General features: G+C 43.0%; 1 protein-coding gene across 6 annotated transcripts in view; it reads left to right on the forward strand.

Moving 5' to 3' along the window:
- The first annotated feature begins 4596 nt into the window (after positions 1 to 4596).
- The window catches only part of LEF1 (lymphoid enhancer binding factor 1), a 119916-nt gene continuing 105661 nt past the window's right edge, over positions 4597 to 18851 (forward strand). For 4 of the 6 annotated variants that reach the window (XM_019416851.2, XM_019416841.2, XM_019416868.2 and 1 more), the window contains exons 1-3: positions 4597 to 4943; positions 7396 to 7462; positions 8869 to 9002. In XM_019416851.2, the coding sequence (XP_019272396.1) occupies positions 4728 to 4943; positions 7396 to 7462; positions 8869 to 9002 (417 nt within the window). In that variant the 5' untranslated portion in view covers positions 4597 to 4727. Of the gene's footprint in view, positions 4944 to 6219; positions 6245 to 7395; positions 7463 to 8868; positions 9003 to 18851 lie in introns of those variants that run through there. The other 2 variants (XM_019416888.2, XM_019416877.2) reach the window with 1 other exon arrangement.

Below are 18851 nucleotides of genomic sequence, written 5' to 3' on the forward strand. Positions count from 1 at the left end.
GTGCCCACAGCTTTAGTCTTCTGGCGAAGCTAGGGTGGGGAATCGAGGGTGTCAGAGTTCCGTCCGTCCCTGGAATCACAGTTTTCGTTTTCTACTTCTTCCCCGTCCTTGCTCTCCCCTCGAGCATCCTCTTCCGTAGGCCCCCGCCACCTCCTTCCTTTGGGATCCCACCAAAGTTGTAGCCGGGAGAGACTCCAGGCCACACAAAGGGGAAGACCCGGAGTCTGGGCGGGGGGTTAGGACCGAGGGGGCGGAGAGGGCTCTGAAGGGCACCGCGCTTTTTCTCTCCTCCCTGTAATTAAGGACTCACTTGAGTGTCTGTAGCTGAGTCGACTTGGCAGCAAAATCGCCAGGGGGAGGGGTCTCTGGTGGGAGTGGGGGTCATTCTAGCTCCCCTGTCTGCACCCGCGGGGGCCTGGGCCGCGTTTACCCTGCGGACTGCGAGGCCCGTCTCCGCTCCCCCCTCTCCTCGGTTCCGGCCCCGGGTGGGCGCCTCGTCCCCCACGCGCAGCGCCGGCGACGGCGCCCGGCACCGAGGGAAGTGTTGATATAAAACAAGTCACTGTTCGCTCCCAAACTAAACCCAAACCAACCAAAGCCACCAAGAGGGGAAAAACCAACAGCAATACAGCCAGCCCCTAGCAATTGTTTCACGGTCGGAATTAAATCACATCAAAACGCCCCCTGAAACCCACATCCTGAAGGAGTGAACCTGCAACAGCCAACCTCTAGTCGTTCGCTCGAGTTCACACGAACAACCCGCCTCTACATCCGAGGGAAGGGGGCGGCGGGCGGCGGTGTTTCTCCCGCGCCGCACCCACCACATCCCGGACTGTGCACCCAAAGCGGCGGCTTGCATATGTAATAGCAGCCCCCACACGAATTAGAAAAGACCTCCCGGCGACAGAAATGCCTTTGCCTGCAACATCACCGAACCTGTTAGAGGAGAAGGAACTTCTTGCCGGGGTTACTGCACCCCTCCTGAGTGCCCCTGCTTTCCAACCCCCATCCACCCGCCCCAGGAGAGACAGACTTCACGTGGAGATGTCAACCTCCTTCTCAGACAAACCTTCAAATATACTTGGGTGAATGTTTTCTGGTAAAGCCCCCTTTAAGTACAGCCCGTCTCAAGATTAGCAACAACGCTAGGGACAGTCAACACCCGCACGCCTCGGGGAGGACAAACAGCCACATAAACAGAGCAAAGCGCTCGGTGATTTCGTTAGAAACAATGTTTCCATAGGAGAGGGTTACCGAAAAGTACCAAACACAGCCACCTACCCTCGGCCCTTCAAGTAAACAGTTCCCACAAGTTATTATTCCCCAAATCCCCATCTTCTCGAGCTTCTAATCCCCAGGACACCTGAACGGGATCTCCAAATGACTCCGGGAGTCCAGATAATTAACATGAAGGAGAAAATGGGATTCGAATTAGTTGTAACACTTAAACAGGGAGATGTAGGAGTTGCCACTTAATATCTTTTTGGCTTCCAGAAAATATCCTCTGGCCATTCTGTGTGCTCCCCCCCTCCCCCGCCCCGCCCCTCCCCAACATTTTGATGCAAAGGAACCTCTACTCTGGCTACTTTAGTGAAACTTGCATTTCCCAGTTCTTTTCCTATCAGCCAAATTGGCACATTTGTGGGAGAACTTTTGACTTTGCTTTCCCATATTTCTTTTAGAACAGAGGGTATTAATGTCATAGCTACATGTTTACAGCCCTAGTACTTTGCACTCACATTGATGCATAACTTCAAGACAAGTTCACTACTGCCACCAATTTAAAAAATGGGTTTCTTGCCAATCTTTTCAGTATTATCTTACAGACACATTTTAACAGCAGAATATTCTTTTTGTTTTTCTTCTCTAAGGCTTTGCATTGTCAGCATTTAAAGTGTATTTAATGCTTTACTCTTCCTGGCTCCCATCACCAGCCCCTTAATTTTGCTCCAATCCCTGCAGATAGAATATGTGTGCCAACTGACAGTGCTGTATGTGACCAACTGAACCCTTTAAATGATAGTTTTTAAAAATTGCTTCCTAGTAAATTCCCATCCCTAGGAAGTAGTTAGCAGTAGGCAAAGTTTTAAGTGCTCATTTTGAGCACTGTTAAGGTCTTTACTTATACAATGTCCAGCAGCTTGCAATTTTCCCCCGGGGGAAAAAGAGGGATCCTTGCATGACTGTTTCCTATAAAATAGAGCTAACGTCTGATTCTGTAGTGTTTTCCTTATTTTCAATTTAAGGTAGATGGAGACACATTTCTCCCTGCTTGTTTACTGTTCTGAGGTTTTACAGATGGCTAGTGTATTGGGTATAATAATTTTGCCTGGATTTTTAACTGAGGGGGGTTGAGAGCCAAGGAACAAAATGTAACATGTTTTCAAACTTCAGCTTCACTTATACTGTAACTTTCACAAAGCATCTCCTTAAAAGTTCTGTCCTTGTACAAAATGCATCAAAGAGATGGTGGAGGTTGGGGAATTTTTGAGGTCGGATTCGGATTTGCATCTTCAAGAGTCTCTTTGAGTGCGCAGCCCGAGGTGCCAGAGACTGCCCGGTCCTCCCTCCCTCTACTGGCATCGCACTCCTGGGTCCTTTTGCCTTCTCTCTCCCTCCTTGGGTTGTTTTTTCATTCTCTATTTGGTTCCCATACACTGTGGTGTGTATCTCCTAAATTCCACGAGAAACCTAGCACAACTTTCTCTGTACATCCCATGGTGAGGATGTACTGAAAGAGATCTTGTTTTAAAAGGCGGTAATTAAGATCCAGTCTTCAGTTTTTTTCTTCTGTGTCCTATTTTTCTCGGTAAGCCTGGAGATTTAATTTTTGCTAGCATGCGTTCTCTTGTCCTTTGACATTATATTTTCGGAAACCCACAACTCTCTTCCTTGTCCTTCTTGTTTCCGTTCTCTTAGTTGAGCAATGTCTGTTATATTTTCCCCTTTTCCTTCTCTCTGTCCCCAATTCCCGCCTCATCCGCCCTGTCAGAGCATCTATCAATGTGGTGTCGATCACAGCTGCGGCGGCTTCTCTTTCATCTTCGTAGCCCTGCCAAAGGGAGGGAGGAAGAGAGAGGGAGGCGGGAAAGAGGGTGGGGGGAGAGACTTGCAGAGGAAGGTCGGGGTTGGGGGGGTGTGGGACAAGAGAGGGGATACTTAGATGTTGAAGTTAAACCTTCCCAGCAGAATTTCTTGTCAATTTCACGCGGGCAAAAGGTGCTTCTTCGTGGGTTACAGGAAGCGCTGGGTCCTTCCTTCTCTCAGCAAGTTGCCTGATTCTTTCCTCTAGGCGCGCGCACGCGCGCGCGCGCGCACACACACACACACACACACACACACACACACACACAGCACTAGGACTCGTCCTACAGGCTCTGGGAAAAGAAAAAAAAGTCCTCAATCACCACCTCCTTCTCGCCGTTCTCCCCCCCCCCCCCCAGCGGGCGGCCGAGGAGAGCTGGAGGCGGGGGAGGGGAGGGGGAGGAGAAGCGACGCAAGTGGGTAGCTTTTCAGCGCCAGCCAGGCGCGGGAGGAGGAGAAGCAGTGGGGAGGCGCAGCCGCTCACCTGCGGGGCAGGGTGCGGAGGAGGGACTCGGGTTGAGCACTCTCGGTCCGAGGAGCCTGGACGCACCCGGAGCCTCGAACGCGGCCAAGCTCAGGGCACCCCCCCCCCCCCTCCCTTCGGCCAGGCGAACCCGAAGGTGCAGCTCTTTGCTTTGACAGAGCGGCCCGGCGGAGGCGTGGAGAGCGGCGAGCGAGAGCGCCAGACTGAGAAACTCGAGCCGGGAACAAAGAGGGGTCGGGCTGTGTGTGTGTGTGTGTCGGCTCGAGCTCCACGCAGAAGCATATGGGTCCGAGGCCCCTGCTGTGAATCCCCGAGACCCCGCCGTACCCTCCACTGCCGACTCCCAGCGCTCGCCCGCACAAACTTTATTCTTGGCAAACTTCTTCTCTTTCTCTTCTCTCCTCCTCCCCCTCCACCACCTCCTCCTCCTCCCCCTCCTCCTCCTCCTTCCTCCTCCTCCTCCAGCAGATTAAATGCGCCTGGAGAAGGAAAACCGAAGCGAAAGGGAAGGAAATAAGAAGCTCTAAAACGGACATCTCCAAACCGGGTGGCTCTTTAATTTTTTTTATCCTCCAGGAAGTGGACTTTTCGTTGTCTTCTGATTCTCCTTGTACCTTCTCTGCTGAGGCAAACGGAGTCTTTTTGCCCAGCTTGCCTCCTTTCTCGGAAAACAAACTCCCAAATTGGCAACCGGGGAAGCTAGGGTGGAGAGGTTTGCGTAGAGACGCGCCGACGGACCCTCCTCTGCACTTGGGAGAGTCGTGCTTCCACCGGAACCGGCGTCCTCCGCGCGCAGACCCTGGAGACGCTGGGGGCGTGGGGTGGCCCCCGGGGCAGCCTAGCCTAGCACGCGCCACGCAGCGCAGTCGCCCCCAGAGGCGCCGGCTGTAGCGGCCTTAAGCAGCCCCGTGCCCTTCGGCCTCGAGGGCGGGCGCAGGCGCCGGTCTCCGCGGAGCGGGAAGGCGCGGGCGGCCGCCGGGGCTCGGGCACCGCCGCAGCTGCTCCGGCCGCGGGCTGCCGGCCCCATTTCCGCCCGCTCTTCGCCCTCACGCATCCTTCCAGATCTCCTTTTTCTCCTTCCTCTTTCGTTGATCCCCTGTCTTTCCTGCTGTCGCCTCGGGTGCTCCTCCAGCGGAGCGGAGATTACCGAGTGGTCGGGATGCCCCAACTCTCCGGGGCCGGCGGCGGCGGCGGCGGGGGAGACCCGGAACTCTGCGCCACCGACGAGATGATCCCCTTCAAGGATGAGGGCGATCCTCAGAAGGAGAAAATCTTCGCCGAGATCAGTCACCCCGAAGAGGAAGGCGACTTAGCCGACATCAAGTCCTCCTTGGTTAATGAGTCTGAAATCATCCCGGCCAGCAACGGACACGAGGTGAGCGGGCCGCTGCCCTAAGGTCCGAGAGGCGTGGCGGGTCCCGGGGAAAATTAGAGGAGGGACGGAGATTGTGGGAGCGTCGACTGATGGGTCCCGAGTAGGTCCTCCGTTTGCTGGAGTGGGGGCTTGGGAGGGGGGGGGGGGTGGATGGGCCTCCCGGCCAACATTCTTCGTGTGTGGGGGTGTGGGTGTCGGTGGGAGGTGGAGAAGTGCAGCGAAGGTTACTCCAAGTGGGTCAGTTCTGAGGTTCGATGACTGAATTGTTGGTTTGTGGGCAGCAGAAGCTGCCCTTAACCCCTAACGTCTTGCGTGCGGACTTTTTAGTGGGGTTGCGAGGGTGCGATGCATTAAAGCGAGGATGTCTGAACAACGCTGAGAAGTTCTTCCGTAGGACGGAAAATAAAGTGCACCCGCTATCTCTCTCGGTAGATGTCTGCAAAAGTGCGTTAAACCACCAAAGGCTTAGGTAGAGACGAGCAGAGCCGCTGTCAGAAAGGAAGGGGAGGCGGGCGTGGGCCGAGGACAGGCGGGGCGGTCCCAACCGCCGCGAAGCGGGGCTCGCGTGGAGCCGGCCGGCCCAGGGGGCGCGCGCCGGGGTTTCTGCGGCTGCCGGAGTCCCAGCGCCCAGGCCGGCTGCAGGGAGCCGTGGGCGCACCGAGCCGAGCCACCACAGGGCGGGAAGCCTCCCAGTGCCGCCGCCAACACTGCTTTTCTCCAACCCCGGTCACTTAAAGTGAAAAAGCGCTTATATTTGGGGTAGTTTGGGGCCTGGATCAGGCCTTAAATCTATGCAGAAAAAAAGGAGAAAGTCGAGATGTGGCGGAAGCCAGGGCACCCACACAGGGAAGGGTGAAAAGCGCTTTATCTGATCTCCTGGCCCGCTGCGGGCGATAGCGCAGGTAACCCAAGTAGAGTAAATACAGACACGTGCGTGCCGGCAAGAGAAAGCCGCAAGCGGGACCGCGCGGAAGGGCTATTTCAGGCGGCAGGGAGTTTCAGAAGGGGGGGGTGGGGGTGGTGGGCGGATGGACCCTGATACCCGACACTACACTGGCCACCCTCTTTTAACAACTGGGAAACGCTTTGGAGGAAATCCGGTAGAAAAGTCCTAACACTCAAATGATTTCACCAACGCTTTTTCCCTCCAAAGAAACTTAGAGGGTATACCCTTTTCCCTTAAATGGCATCCTTCTGCCCCCAAAAAGAAAGCGTGTGGTTTTGGGGGCGGGGACATTTTTGGTTTTAAACAACACGATTAAGAACACTTCAGAGTTACCTTCTGTATCCCAATGGCAGGGGTGAGTATGCATTTGGAAGGCTGGGGGCCTGGGTTCTTAGGAGCACACAGAGGTGTTCGTTATCCTCGAATCTTTGATTCCAACATGCCAATTTGAGGGGGGGTCAGGAAGGGAGCTAGGGTACACCAAACCCCACTTAAAAGGTTTGTGACTATGTATTGGGGGTAGAAGATTACCGGGAGGACATATGGCCAAGGAACCAAGTAATGTCCAAAAAACACTTAGAGGCCAAGCTTGTATTTGTAGAACAGCCTCTTTTTTCTTTCTGCTCATTTTGCTTGTCCTTCCTTATTCCATGAATAAATTTGCCACCCGCTTCACATTTTGCGTTTCTGCTCTGGAAAGAAGGGCTCTGCAGCTTGAAGCATAGAACCCAGGGATTAGGGCTCTATTAATCTTTGCTGTGGTGGTAAGTGGGCACGGGGTAGACCAGGGAAGATGGTGAAGGGGTAATACCACTGATTTGCACGTGGTTGAGGCTGGGTGGATGGTGGTTACCAGAATTGATATTAGCTGGGCTACCTTTTAGATGTTTATAACCCAACTCTCAAATTTTCCTCCCTTTAACCACAGAAATAGTTCACTTTTTTTCTTGTCGGCTTGCACTCAGCCTGCCATGGTAGGTTATAAGGAGTGGGGGGCTCCTGCTGGGACTTGCTTGGGACAAGTTGCCTTAAGACCTCCATCTGTGAGTGCATAGTTTCTATTTAAAATGTACTTTTAGTTGTAAAATGATATTTCAGCCCGATTTTAATCAGTACTGATTGAAGTGAACTGTGGTTAAGGAAGCTATCGAAAGGATGAACCCCATTAAGCCCCAACTCCTGTCATGTCAGGTGTCCAAGTAGCCTTGATGCATTGTAGCAATCAGCACCGTGTGGGTCTTTCCCAGATTTACTATATTGTTATTGTTCTTATCATTCTTTATACTTTCTAGTCCTGGGTAGATAATAGTCACCGAAAAATTTGTGTTGAAAAGAAAAAGCAAAAGATTTCCCCGTTCTCAACCCTAGCCTATCCTTCTTAGATTGGTAAAATGGGTACATTGACTTGCACCCAGTCCTCGTCCTTTGAATTACCAGTGGACACACACTTACTACAAACTCTAAGTTGATTTTCTCTTTTGGGGGCATGGGGGTTCTTGCTGTTAGGTGGCCAGACAAGCACAAACCTCTCAGGAGTCCTACCACGACAAGGCCAGAGAACACCCTGATGACGGTAAGACACTAATTCTACTTTTCCCAAATTTATAACCTCACGTGCAATTTGTGAATATAGGTGTATCGGATATGATGTGACTGTGCTATTTTAATAAAATAACACTATTTTAACAAAATGGGAAAGAATCCAGCAAACTTACTGCCTATGTCTAATGTATATTTACATAATTTTAAAATTGTCTTGAAGGAGTTAGGGGCCTTTGGATTTTAGCTGGCTTCCAGAGTATGTGGAAGAGGAAATGTCTATAATAAGTTTTCCTCTTTTCCTTGTTTTAGCCAAAGTTCTAATTGGCTTATTTTTTTTCTGCATTGTTATAGAGTGACAGTCTACACCAATTTATTTTCCAACAAGAAATAGTTTCAAATGGATTTTCCTTTGTAAAATTGCTATTTCTTGTTACAGTGAGAGGGCAGGCAGTGAATGCACGGACTGAATATGGCCCAGTAAATCGAATCTAACTTGTAAAAATATAAAACTTTATTCTTAAAATTAGGAACTTTGCATATGGAACATGTTAGACTTTCTCCCCATTTCTAATTCTTGCTCAAAAATTTAAAAATTGCATATATTTTTTAGATTTAAGGAGAGCTCCCTGTGACTTTAAAATAATCTGTAGGGTTTTCATTTCGAATAGTCTGCATTTCTGTTCTCCAGTTTACTTACAGTCGGCCTGACCAGAATGAAGTGTTCATGCATACAATATGTCAGCCAGGAGGAGAAGGGAAGAGAACTGTAATATCAGACTTTCTTCTGAGCTACAAAGTAGTTATACAGATTAAAGAGAAGAAATGTATATAGTAAACACACACAAATTTCTTTGGCAGAATGGTGTAGTACATAAAATTAAGTCTCCTGGAGTTAATCCTTTATAAATTTGATTAGTTGTCCATGTACTAGACACAACTCTTTCTCTTGATAAAATCTAGAAATTTTCTAGAAATCTACAATCACGGGTAGAGTTTTTGAGTTTGCCGATACGGTGGAGCATAACTTCAGGTGTGTAAGTGTGTGTGTGTGTGTGTGTGTAGCCAGATGGCCTTATATGTTTATAATATAGCTTTAGATTTGTGTGTTTTTCCCTGTGCCTGTATTTCTTGGTCCAGTTTGTTAGTTTTAGAGCAAATTAAGTAAGATGAATAACACTTATTTTTGTAAAAACACCCGTCAGTAGTGGAAGTAAATTGAACCACATGTTTTTAAAACATCTGTTTCGCTGCTAAGTCATTTAAGAGAATAAATACTGTCAATCTAAAATAGAGCATAATAATCCAGTTACAGTATTTTGTAAACAAGTCTTTTGTATAAGGTCTGATTTGTCATAGAACTGTTAGATTTTCAGATGGAAATACAGTGATATAAAAAGGAAATCAATGCATCATTGATTGTTATTTGAATTCTCTCAGGAAAGCATCCAGATGGAGGCCTCTACAACAAGGGACCCTCCTACTCAAGTTATTCTGGGTACATAATGATGCCAAATATGAATAATGACCCATACATGTCAAATGGATCTCTTTCTCCACCCATCCCAAGAACAGTGAGTAACATGCTGATGTTGCAAATTATTTTCAGAAGTGGAAGTTAATTTGTATGTTAGCAAAATGTTTGTTTTTTAAAACACTTTAGAAATACTCTCATTATATGTGACTGGTCATTACTAAATAAGACCTGCTGTGAAGAATGGCTGCCTTGAAAGAGTACTTACTACCTTTGATGTCTTGCTCTTGGAATTTTAGCTTTTGGCTTATTGGTTAAGATTAATAAATAACAGAGTTCCAGTTATCATGAAATCAAGTAAAGCTAAGTCAACAAATTCATGATTTTATGAGTATTGTGCTTTTTATGCTGATGACAGGAGAAAATTGATTTAATTTTTCAATTAACTAAGTACTGTATAGTTTTCACTGCTCATAAACCATCTAGAATCAGAACTACTTTAGCTCATTTGTAGTTGAACATTTAGAATGTTACTTCAGCTTTTAAAACAGTGTTTCATTTTATTGTATTACCCTATGTTTTTTAACAAATCAGTTGGGGGTCAGGTGGGGATGAGGTATTTTTACTCTATTGTCAGTTGTTGAGAAAGTATTTGAAGATAATCCTAATGAAAATTGTTCTTTTTATCTCATGGCTCACTTAACTTTTCAAGTTCTAAAAAATGCAGTGGCATTATAACTACATTATGCAAATGTTTAACACTGTGAAGAATTTCAGATACATTATTTGATGCTATTTTTCTTTGTTGGGAAGCAAAAACCTCCTTTATACAGTAGGAAAACACCTAAAGGGTAACTTGTATAGTATGTGAATGTGAAATGTACTGGTGATTGGAGTTCTCCCAGAGAATAGTCCCTTCTGTGGTAGTGATGGATTTTCACTGATCCATCAGTGTATTTACCCTATTTCAGACTTACTCTCCCTCTGCCACCTAAGCCCCAGTGAAGAACATGTATGTGTGGGTCTTGGGGATTAGGGGTTTAGTCTGTTCCTCTAGGGAGAGAAATCCAGGATCGTGAAAATGGAACCTATGGTCTTTGCCTTATTAGTCCAGTGCTTCCACTAAGTGGGGGAAAAAAAAATCACAGACATCCGGGGAAAGTACTGGTATTAATACCTCTGGGATCTAGAAGATTCAGCAAAGGAGCAGAGAGAAGAATCAATTGTGAACAAATAAGAGTATTTGTGTGATTATTTGTAGTCTTTGATTGTTAGAACGAGAGGTATATGAGATATATGTGGGCACTGTGATTTAGAAGTTAATGTAATTATTTTTCCATAAATTTCCAAAAGATATTTGAACTTTCAAGTAGGGAATAAGATATTTCTAATTTTCATATAGCAGCTAAAATGGTGATCTTGGCAAACTTGTGACGGTTGTTATATGAAATAGAGTTTTCACATTTTATTTTAAAAGGCTTTTCAAATATTTGATGATAGAGATGTCTGTGTGATACATACAAATCTCCTGACTAAAAAGTATATTAACTAATTAAGCAAATACAGTTTAATATTTAGAGACCACTCCAAGTATAAATGCTTCTGAGTTTTAAAATTTGTAGGTGACTTTGTATTTGTTGAACTAAATATGCAGACATCTCAGATAGTTCTTTTATCGTTGGGCTATTTTGTTTTGTTGGGGTTTTTTTGGATGGTAAGGAGGAGAATATGTTTTAGATAAGGGATAATTGAAGATTTCTGTTGAAAGTCTTTTTAGAACAACAAATAATCTTTCTGACAAATCTAAATTATAGTCTCTGCACTGGTAACAATAGAAGATAACCCCTAAAACAATCTTACACTTTTCAGCTGTAAACACAATTAATGCTTAATAAGTATTTGTGGGATTTATTCTTTAGTTCAGCCACTTCTCCTTTCAAAACGAAAATTATTAAAAGTCAATATAATAAAAATCTGATACGGATAAATTATCCCTAAGCATATTGAAAATTAACCTTCTTTTCTTTAAATTAACACTTTCTGCTTTAGGTCTCCAGCATGCAGCACGCACCCTCACCCCCGCCAATACTAATAATTTTGAAATTCTGATAGAAAGTATTGTTAGTATACGTATTAAAATTTTGAGGTCAGTGAGTTGAACAGTCATTCGTTGTTTAGGAAAGATTTGTGGCCAGAATAAATGTTGGTGGGTGTAGATTGGAGGAAAGGGGTGTGGTTAGGAAACAAGTTACCTTACCTTGTTACCTGCTGTTTTGGTGTATTCTGTTATATTTTAGGACCTGTTTATTTTAGGCACATTTTGTTGCGATATTCTGCAGTTTGCACAATTATAGAAGCTTTTCAGTTTTAACCACAAGGCTATGTCCATTTTTTTTTTTTAAGGGTAGTTGCAGTCTTCGGTTTTTAATACCTAGCAGCTGTTTTTAATGTGTCTGAGATCCAAAACACTTTAACCGGAAAGCAGCCTCTCTTATTCACCCCTAACCGCGCTTTCTGCCTTCTTGCTCTTTAACTCTCTCCTTAGTAGGACTTAGTGTTTGTGTAACTGACATTCTCAGTGATAAGTTTTCATCTAGGGTGTCAGGAGCTGGGTGACCATTTGTGTTTGAGCTGAAGGTGGGGGGTAGCCCCAAGGAATCCTTGTTACTTGCATTTGCATTACAAACAACTGCTTGTTTACGGGCATCTGCTGCCCGCAGGTGTTAGGACTAGAAAAACATCTGGGGGTGGGGGAGGGCCCTGACCGCCCCTTCCTCACACAGAATCTTCCATTTTATAGGAACCTGCACATATCCAGAGATTATCAGCTAAGGCCAATTGGCACGCACAGATGTGTTTCTGTTGATAGCTCATTTTAACAATTCTATATGCGTTTTACTCTTTTTTAGACAAATACTGACATAAGATGCTTACACAGCTTTTACCTGTGGCCTAAGTACAGTATTACCTACTCAAGTGAACCACCTTTGGCAATCCAGCTTTTTTCCTTCTGAAGGGAAATTTTAACTGGCTAGTTACATGTTTCAGAACTGGAATTCTTAGAGGTGTGTTTATATCAGAAATATTATGAATGAGTGTCTCAAAGAATTTTAAATGCGAATTCTCAATTCAAATAAATCAGGCCTAATAAGAAAACACCTGTAATAATAACACATTTGGTGTCAGTTCTTAAAGCACAGTAAACCTTGGCTTGAGTTGGTCGTTTTCATAGAGAGTAAGAAGATGCTGAAGCTTGTTAAGTATTTCAGAACAAGGACCCTAGAGAATTTATTAAAAGCATACTCCCAAGCCTTTTTTTTTTCTGAGTCTTATTTATGGCAGTCCCTCTAGGCCAATGGTAAAGTATTAAAAGAAAAAAATACTTTGTTACCTCCTTTGGGTCCTGGCGCTTGCGTGCCTGAATACCCTGAATACCATGTGAGCAGGGGGTTTGGCTGGCTTCAACATAGTGAAAGTTCCCTTTGGCATAATGCACTGTGGTTATTAATCTTAGGTGTCAGACTTACATTTGTCCCATAGGCTACCCAAGTTTTTAATACCTCTGAAGAGAAGCATCTCATTTCTCTTCAGATGCATGGGAGGGAAAAGCAGCAGACGTCTTGTGGGGAGCTACAGCAAATGTTACAGCTGGGTCGTAGGACCCACCGACCTACCGCAGTAACACCTGGTCAGCACCGTGCTGCTGACTTCATTGTTTCTTTGTGCTCACACAGGATGGATTTTTAGGTGGGAAAAGACGATGTTTATGTTTGCATTTCATCTTTCCTTTTTTTTTATTTTTAGTAGACATTGCTATTAAAATGTTCAGGGGATCTTTTTTCCATTAGTTTGAGCATCTCCGTTCTATTGTATGGTTTTTTTTTGTTTGTTTTGTTTTTTTTTACCTTAAGAGAAACATCATTTTGATTTCTGATGAACAGAATATAATAGGTATCTATTATGACTTTGTGATAACCTACCCCCATGTTTGTATTTGCTCACAAACAGCTTAAAATTGATTTTCGTCATTGCTACATCTTGAATTAGGAACTAAGTAAGCTTACGCTTATCTGTAAGCTTACACTTATACCACTGTGCATTGCTGAATAGCTTTGAAAATACAGAAGTAATAATTCAAGAGTGGAGGGAGACTGTGGCTTATATTTTGAGCAAGGTTTTTAAGGTGGGGTGTCTTCACTTTACAAGAAGCTACTTAATTTGATTTAGTGAGAAATTATTTTCAATTTTCTAAGTTGCATACTTTCCGAAGCTAAGTACATTAAATTTGCCTCTTTACCTGAAGTGCAGGAGAATTTAAGTTTTAGAAGATGGGTTCTATCTCAAATTTGAATGTGTGTATCAGGAGAATGTGTGGGGAAATTCCCCAGAGCCCTCAAACTCTTCTAGTTCTTTCGTTTGATACATTTTTAATTGTAATGCTACAAAGCAGGGAAGGATCTTAGTCTGAATAATTGGAAGCTGATGCGACACCTTACTCCCCCGCAACTACCATTCATGTATCTGAGCTATCTCAGGACCAAATGGTTTGCTTATTCAGGCGTTCCAGGGAGCCATACTACCTACATCTGACCCTCCAGTAGCTAATACCGTACTTGCATCACTCGTGCAGCCAACGTGTGATCTTTATTCAGCTATATTTTTTTCAAAATGACTAGAAATTTCTTTTTAAAATTTTTTTTTTAACGTTTTATTTCTTTTTGAGACAGAGAAGAGCATGAATGGGGGAGGGGCAGAGAGAGAGGGAGACACAGAATCAGAAGCAGGCTCCAGGCTCTGAGCCATCAGCCCAGAGCCCGACGCGGGGCTCGAACTCACGGACCGTGAGATTGTGACCTGAGCCGAAGTCGGACGCTTAACCGACTGAGCCACCCAGGCGCCCCTGACTAGAAATTTCTTGTTCGTTCATAAAAATAAGAGAACAACCCAATTTCACTAAAACTAAAGACCATTGAGCCATCCTGCAGAAAATCTTGCTCTTCGAAGTACCTCTTCTCCTGCCCCCACACAGGTCCTGAAGTTGCTCTCATCAACCCCATTATTTTGATTCAGTCGATCTTGTGGTTGGAGACTTATGTACGATTTACCAGGACCGAGATTGGACCTCACAATGGGGTTCAACTGGACTTGAATTTGTAGCCTCACAAGTATTCTTTCATAACATCAGTCGAGAAAATTGTGTAGCTTTTTGAGTCCTGTTGTGTTGTTTTTGCTGTTTTAAACCAATCCTATCAGTTCTTTAGGCAGAACCATTCTTGGTTTATGTGACTGACATTTCTTTAGGCAGTAGATCATTCCATAACTCTCTGACCCCTTTGTTCCTCATTTATGTATTATAGACATTGGAATTTTATAAAACTGGTTTCCCTTTGATTTCAAAATAGATAAGCCAGCACTGTCCGTGGGTTAGCAGAAAAGCACATATGTTTTATTCCCTGGCAAAAGTAAAGTTCAGTGTTATATAGGTGCTGCTATCATGGGAGTGAAGGTTTTTTAAAAAGTAGATATTCATTTAAAACTTGTGTATCTTGAATATTATTAAGTGGTTAATGCCAAACAGAGAGTCTATAGAAAGCTAATACTGTAGCAGTCAAGAGACTTAGTACTGCTTTGTACTGTCCTGATAGGTCCTTACTCATTTGGAAAAGGCAGCCACTGGACTTTGTTTAAATACTTTTTAAAATATATTTTAGATCATGATGGCTTTTCAATATTAATTATGACCTTATGAAGTCACAGTATAGGAATTGTACACTTTTCTATAAGCTCTTAAGTCATTTTAGGCATGTAAGTGATTCAATCTTTATAAAATTTGAAGAAGTAAAGCCAGAAAATGACCTAGAGACGAACCACAAAGGTTGGGTGGGGCGTGGGGGTAGAAAGAGAGGGATATTGAAATACACTGACTTGACAGGAAGAGTGGGCAGTTGAGTAGAGAAGATGGAAAGGAAACAGGGATTGCTCACTCCAGAGATTTTGACAATGTAGCCAGTCTAGCTGGGACTATTTGCAGACTAAGAGGATGTTCAGGGGATTTTATTTTTTTATTTTTTATTTTTTTTTAATTTATTATATTTCTTTGGACAGTATTGTATTTTACTTGGATCGTTCAGGGGATTTTAAAATCTCCGTAAGATGATGCCTTTATACACCATACCCACTCAAACTAAACTTGTAAACCTGCTGAAATTAACTACTTGCTATGTGTAGATCACTCACAAAGCTCTCAGGAGTGGTACTTACCGGTCTTCAATCTTTATGGGGAATATTGCAAGGGCATTACAGAGCAAACAAGAGTTTTGCCTACTACCTGTCCCCTTTTTCCCATCTGTAGGAGAAATATGACTGGCAGAGATGTTGCGTCACAGAGAGTCTAGAAATGTGTTTTATTTTTGCAGCTAACCAGGGGCAGGTAGACGCTAAAAAACTTTTAATTGTTGGCCATTGTTTTGAGCTATGTCCACACATAATTCTATATGAAACTTGATGATGGTTTTTCAGAATCAGGCTTTGATCCTCATCATAGTAATTTGTTGTTGATGTTATGTTCACTTTAAGAAAGAGGACTATTGCAATTTTACTTAGCACAGAGAAAGGTTGCATGAGGGGTAGCTGAAGGGAAGGCTCTATAATCTAGAAGGAGGAGTGGCTCAAGTGGAGCTTTAATTTTCCTTTCATGTTGTCAGCTTCTTAATGAAACAGTTACCAAAGCAAATTTTTAAATGCTGACATACTAATACCTACTTATAAGTCCTTTTTTTTCAATCCTGAAAAATTCTGCAGTAAAACCTATCCACTGTTGATGATAGTTGATCAGCTGGTCAATTGATCAAGGACTACTGATGAATTATGAGATAGTTCCATTCAGCCTAGCATTGAATAGACACGTAAGTAGATTTGCTGAATAAAAAATGCACTAGAAATTTTTCATGTATGTTTTTTGGATATTTCCAAGTGATCTCTCTTTATCAAACCAAATGCTATGTTAAAAGCAAAAACTGTCTGCTAAATAATCCTTAGTATTTTATTATTTTATCTTTTCTCTGATTTGTTGCATCAGTGAAAAGAGAGAGAGAACATTAGGCTAGAGTCTTTAATAAGAAAATCAAAGTCGCTCTTTAAAGACTGTTAAGTTTCCAAGTAACTGCTAAAAACAGCCAGCTGGGAGCTTGCTGCAAGAATGAAAAAGAATGGGACTGGACCCTCATATGAGGACTGGTCACAAGAAGTACTTTCTTACTTAGTTCTAGAAACTTAATTGAAGAAAAAGAGGTGATAGAAACACTTTTTTCAAAAGGATACTTGAGATAGAAATATAATAGTAATAGAAAATCATCTTCAATTATGTTTTAGTATCATATGGTTAATGCAATTTATTTTTATTGTTTCCCAGATAGAACCATTTTTTTTCCCAGTAAAACTTGAGGTATTTACAGGTATTAAAAATTTTTGTGTGTTCCTTCTAAATATATGTGGCATTATCACTGCGGAATTTTCTAGGCCAATGTGTACTGTAAATTATGTCCTTCTGTGATGTTGAGAACAACATATTTGAGTGTTGGTTAGGTAGAGCCAGGTATTTCCCTGTGAAGGCAAACCTGTGGGGGAAGACCAGTACTGGGTAAGATGTCAGAGACCTGAGGTCTCGTCCCAAGTCCTTCATTCTTTCCCAAAGCCGTGGGGGGAGGTATTTAACCTCCATCAGCCTTTGTTTCCTCATTTATAAAATGAGAAATTTTAATATTTCTTGCCTGCTTTATGTGGTTGATGTGAAATTTAGGTGGCACAAAGCCTGTAAAAGTACTCGGTTTACTAGCTAAGGGAACAGAGCAGGAGTGTCAGATGGTATAAGCCAGTGCCTGGACCCCCACCTGCTGGGAATGCTGTAGCCACAAGGGGTGTTTGACTGTACCTAGTAAGCTCCTGAGAAAAGGAAGAAGTGTTTGGTTTTTATCATGCCACTGTGCTGACCTGAAATTTGGACACTGAGTGAAGGCCTTACATTCACCTGTAGAAAATTCTTGTGTAGGGGTGCCTGGGTGGCTCAGTTGGTTGAGTGTCTGACTCTTGACTTGGGCTCAGGTCATGATCCCAGGGTTTGTGAGTCAGGACATTGGGCTCTGTACTGATAGTGCCCAGCCTGCTTGGGATTCTCTGTCTCCTTCTCTCTCTCTCCTCCTCACTCTCTCTCTCTCTTTCTCAAAATAAATAAATAAACTTTTGGGAAAAAAAGAACAAAAAAAGAAAAATCTTGCATAAATAAAAATTTTGGGAATTGTCATTACATCCCTTACCAAAGTGGCTTTCTTCTCTTGGGTTCCTTTTTCTCCCTAGTCATGTTAGGAGAGCATGTGATTTTTCTTGTTAGCACCATAGAGAATGAGATGTGTGAAGGAGCAGGTTTCTAAATTTCATATTCATGAAAAATCTCATATCCTTCTAATATTTGATATGAAATTGCCAGATAACTCTTAACTCCTTGGATGGAGGTAAGAATATTTTTTGGTTAGGAGACTTTTCCCCTTAATCCTTTAGGAGCCAAGTTTCTTCTCTCCACTGCAAAAATTATATAGAGGAGATCTAAGAGCCATGTGAATGTAGAGGATGACAGGCAAGTTATTTTTTTCCCCTTTGAATTTTCTTCTAACTTAAATCTTTCCAGCTTTCCTGGCACCTAAAAGGATCAGGTCCAAGGGGATGTGTTGGCCCAGCAGCAAGGAGAAATTAGTGATTTTCTAGCCTTGTGGAAAATTCCAGCTTCCATCCTTTTAAGACTTTACTTTTTCTCTAAATAAAACCCAGTGAATGTTAAATATATTTCAACATGGAGTCAGCTTTCTTGGCAAAGAATTCTTCCATTTTTAACGGCAAATATTATATCTCATAATTATGATCACATATCATCTTGGTGCACTGGTTCAGATGACTTGGATCAAGAAAAAGGTACTATAATCTTGTCTCAAGTGTGTTAGACTTAGTCTGTGACTCCAACAGTGAGACTTTTTTAAAGTCTGGAATAAACCCAAAAGTACTGAAGTAAAAAATTATTTACTGCTTACTGCATTGGGCTAACCAGTTTAGCTAACTAGCAAGGTTGGGAAAAGAATTAAGTCTCCCAAACGTTGCTTGAATTAGTGTTTGCTCATTTGTCTGTATACATTAAAATTTTTACATTAAAACTCAAGATTTTATTTTATTTTTTGAAAGGAAAAACACTTACCCTTTTGAAAAAAATGACTACTTTGAGCCAGATGCTGTTCTTTAGTCCTGACTAAAAACTGTAGGTGGGTGTTCTGATCCCCATGGAGTTGTGGAGTCAGTGCCCTCCCTTAAGATAGAAAGAGGTGTTTATTTTCTTTGAAAATAGCCACGTTTGCCATTCAGAACATAAAACACTTATTAAATGAATCGTAATATTGGTTAAAATATAAAATAGAAAAGCAGTTATTACTTTGATTTTATTGGAAATTTCATTAATGCTTCACTATGTTTTATGAAAATAGAATACTTTTATTAAAAAAAGCAATCCATGGTCACTAGAGAAATTAGTAAAATAAGCAAGAGGAATAACAAATATTAAATTCCCAGAATCCCACTGTGTGAGGCAATCACTCTTAAAACTCACTATGTAGCCTTTTAGACCTCTACTGTACCTATGCACATATATAAATATATATTTTATATGTTTATGGCAATGGGAACATAATATACTGTTATGTAATTTGCTTTATTTTCCCACCAAGATACAGTATATAATTTTTACATCATTTTTTTTTAAGTTTATTTACCTTGAGAGAGAGAGCACAAGAGCTGGGGAGGGACAGAGAGATGGAGAGAATCTGAAGCAGGCTCCATGCTGTCTGCAAGGAGCCCAATGTGGGGCTCAATCCCACAAACTGAACTGTGAGATCCTGACCTGAGCCAAAATCAA

Source organism: Panthera pardus, unplaced genomic scaffold (assembly GCF_024362965.1).
Source record: "Panthera pardus isolate Hobbes unplaced genomic scaffold, ASM2436296v1 HiC_scaffold_13, whole genome shotgun sequence".
Lineage (NCBI taxonomy): Eukaryota > Metazoa > Chordata > Mammalia > Carnivora > Felidae > Panthera > Panthera pardus.